A 2,065-nucleotide genomic window follows, 5' to 3' on the forward strand; every position below is an offset into this window, starting at 1 on the left:
GGGGCATGTGTTTGTGCAGCGCTCTGCTGCAAGAATATGGGCGTATGAGGCGTTTGAGCGTAATCCCGACAGTTGTGCTTTAGCTGTGTAAGGAGCCTACGAAGGCTGAAAGCTAGGCGGTCTGGCAGGAAAGTACACGTCGTTAGGCGAGACATGACCACTTCGTCCGATGTCCGTGACCTTCCTCGCGACAGAGACGACTGCTCATTGGAGTTGCCCAAGACCTTCCAGATCGACCGCGTTCCACCTGGCAACGAGAATCTCTGCGTACACCACATTTCAACTCTCCAAGACCCCAGTGCGATGTTGCGTCGGCGTGAAGCAAGGGCCCCCATTGTCAACGCTTCTAATCAACGCAGTCAAGCTCACATCGTCTTCCGCTGCCGGTGAGTGACGCCGGATGCACGGTCGCCCGTACATGTCGTACGTTAGTTAGAATGCGCGTAGATTTCCGGCCGTGAGGCCGTTACACGTCGTATCAAGGTCGGCCATCGTTCTTGGATTCTATGGGTGAAGGCGCGTTGCAAATGGATAGACGAGTTGGTGACGGAGGGGGATTTCGGTATGAAATTGTTGTACCTTGGTAAGGTGCGGCGTGTAGGGAGTACGGCATGGAGGTCTTTCCCCGTATGTTCACTGCGTGGGTGCCACTTTGTGTCCGTTCGTGATGTAGTGATGTCGTACATATGTTCGGAGCAAAGTTTCTTGCTGTGGGTGTTTTGTGGCGCGGTGTTTTTCTCCTGTCGTGCCGGCAAGCAGCAACAGCGACAACGACAGCAAGGTCGAGCTCCAGCCCGTACACCAGCAAATTGGCCAGGTCGGCCCAGTTCCACAAGCGCCTCAAGCCGTTGCCTCTCCTGCATTAGTCAGAAACATGTCGGGCATACCAGTCAATACATATCGCCGTCGAGAAGGGCACTATCAGTGAGGTGATCCATTGGCGCACTAGGTAGTCACCAGCCCGGGTAGTCACCGAGGTTGCGCCGTGGTCACCTGACATGTTATAAAAGGAAAGCTGCTTCTTACCTGTATTGGAGAATTGGCGACGGTGACGGCTAACGCAGATTGTTATCTCGGAAGAATTGCCGGTGGCGAAGATATTTAGCACGATAAAATGTTACAAGTTATGTAAAGAGTATTATTAGCGTTCGGCAGGACTTGAGGAGATTCCTTTGAGGAATACCGATCATAGTGAGATAAACAAATAAGCGCAGTCACCGACCTAAATACCGGCGCTAGCGGAAAACTCGTACATTCCGCGATCTAACTGCACGTACATTCCGCGATCTCACTGCGCCGTCCTGATGGTGCCCAAATGTCTATCACTTAGCTACCGGATATGCATCGGTAGCCCATAAGGTTCTGGGGTAAGACTTCCCCATTAGTCAGGCGTAGACCCGGGGTCAAATCCCCTGGTCGACAACCACACGAGTTGGGAGAGGACCGTTTCCTCAACAACCTGAGTTGGTTGGCGCTCATGCTCCTGATCGTGGCAGCCATATGCACCAGTAACCCCAGCCATGTTTCTTGCAGGCTCCTGATCGTGGCAGCCATATGCACCAGTAACCTCAGCCATGTTTCTTGCAGGCGTCTGTTAATAACTAGAACTGCGAAAGAACAGTCTACATGAAGTGACGAAGACTGTCGAAGCACGAAGAGGTATGGATGGCATGGCCAAGGCCCCGCACCGCCTCCGGAACCAACTGCACGACATTGAGGGGCGCTCCAATAGGTAGTCGAGTGGCACTGAATACGCGTTCTTATACAATTCAAGTAGCTTAAATGGTATGAATAATGGTATGAATAATTCTTTTGTTATGCGCACATGTTAACAACTTTGGCTCAACATTATATGTCAACACCGCTCCATGAGGTATGTCCTGCTTATCGGGTTGAACTTCATAGCTGTGAAAGCTTTTGGTATTTTTGGTATTGAAGGTCTCTGCTTCATTGCAAGTGTGGATGGTGAGCCATTGGATCACCTCTCTCAACCAGCTGCAATCTACTCCGACCAAGGACTTGTTTGCTCGTTTGGCTTGTTTGTTGACTTTGGGGATTTGTTTGA

The 2,065-nt window shown here is 51.2% G+C and overlaps 1 protein-coding gene across 1 annotated transcript in view; it reads left to right on the forward strand.

The window, feature by feature from the left end:
- Positions 1-153: 153 nt before the first annotated feature.
- Positions 154-2,065, forward strand: part of VOLCADRAFT_90564 (uncharacterized protein) — a gene marked incomplete at both ends in the record, with an annotated part of 6,230 nt that continues 4,318 nt past the window's right edge. The window contains one exon of the mRNA XM_002950037.1: positions 154-386. Within this exon, the coding sequence (XP_002950083.1) occupies positions 154-386 (233 nt within the window). The remainder of the gene's footprint in view (positions 387-2,065) is intronic.

The sequence above is a fragment of the Volvox carteri genome (assembly GCF_000143455.1).
Source record: "Volvox carteri f. nagariensis unplaced genomic scaffold VOLCAscaffold_17, whole genome shotgun sequence".
NCBI lineage: Eukaryota > Viridiplantae > Chlorophyta > Chlorophyceae > Chlamydomonadales > Volvocaceae > Volvox > Volvox carteri.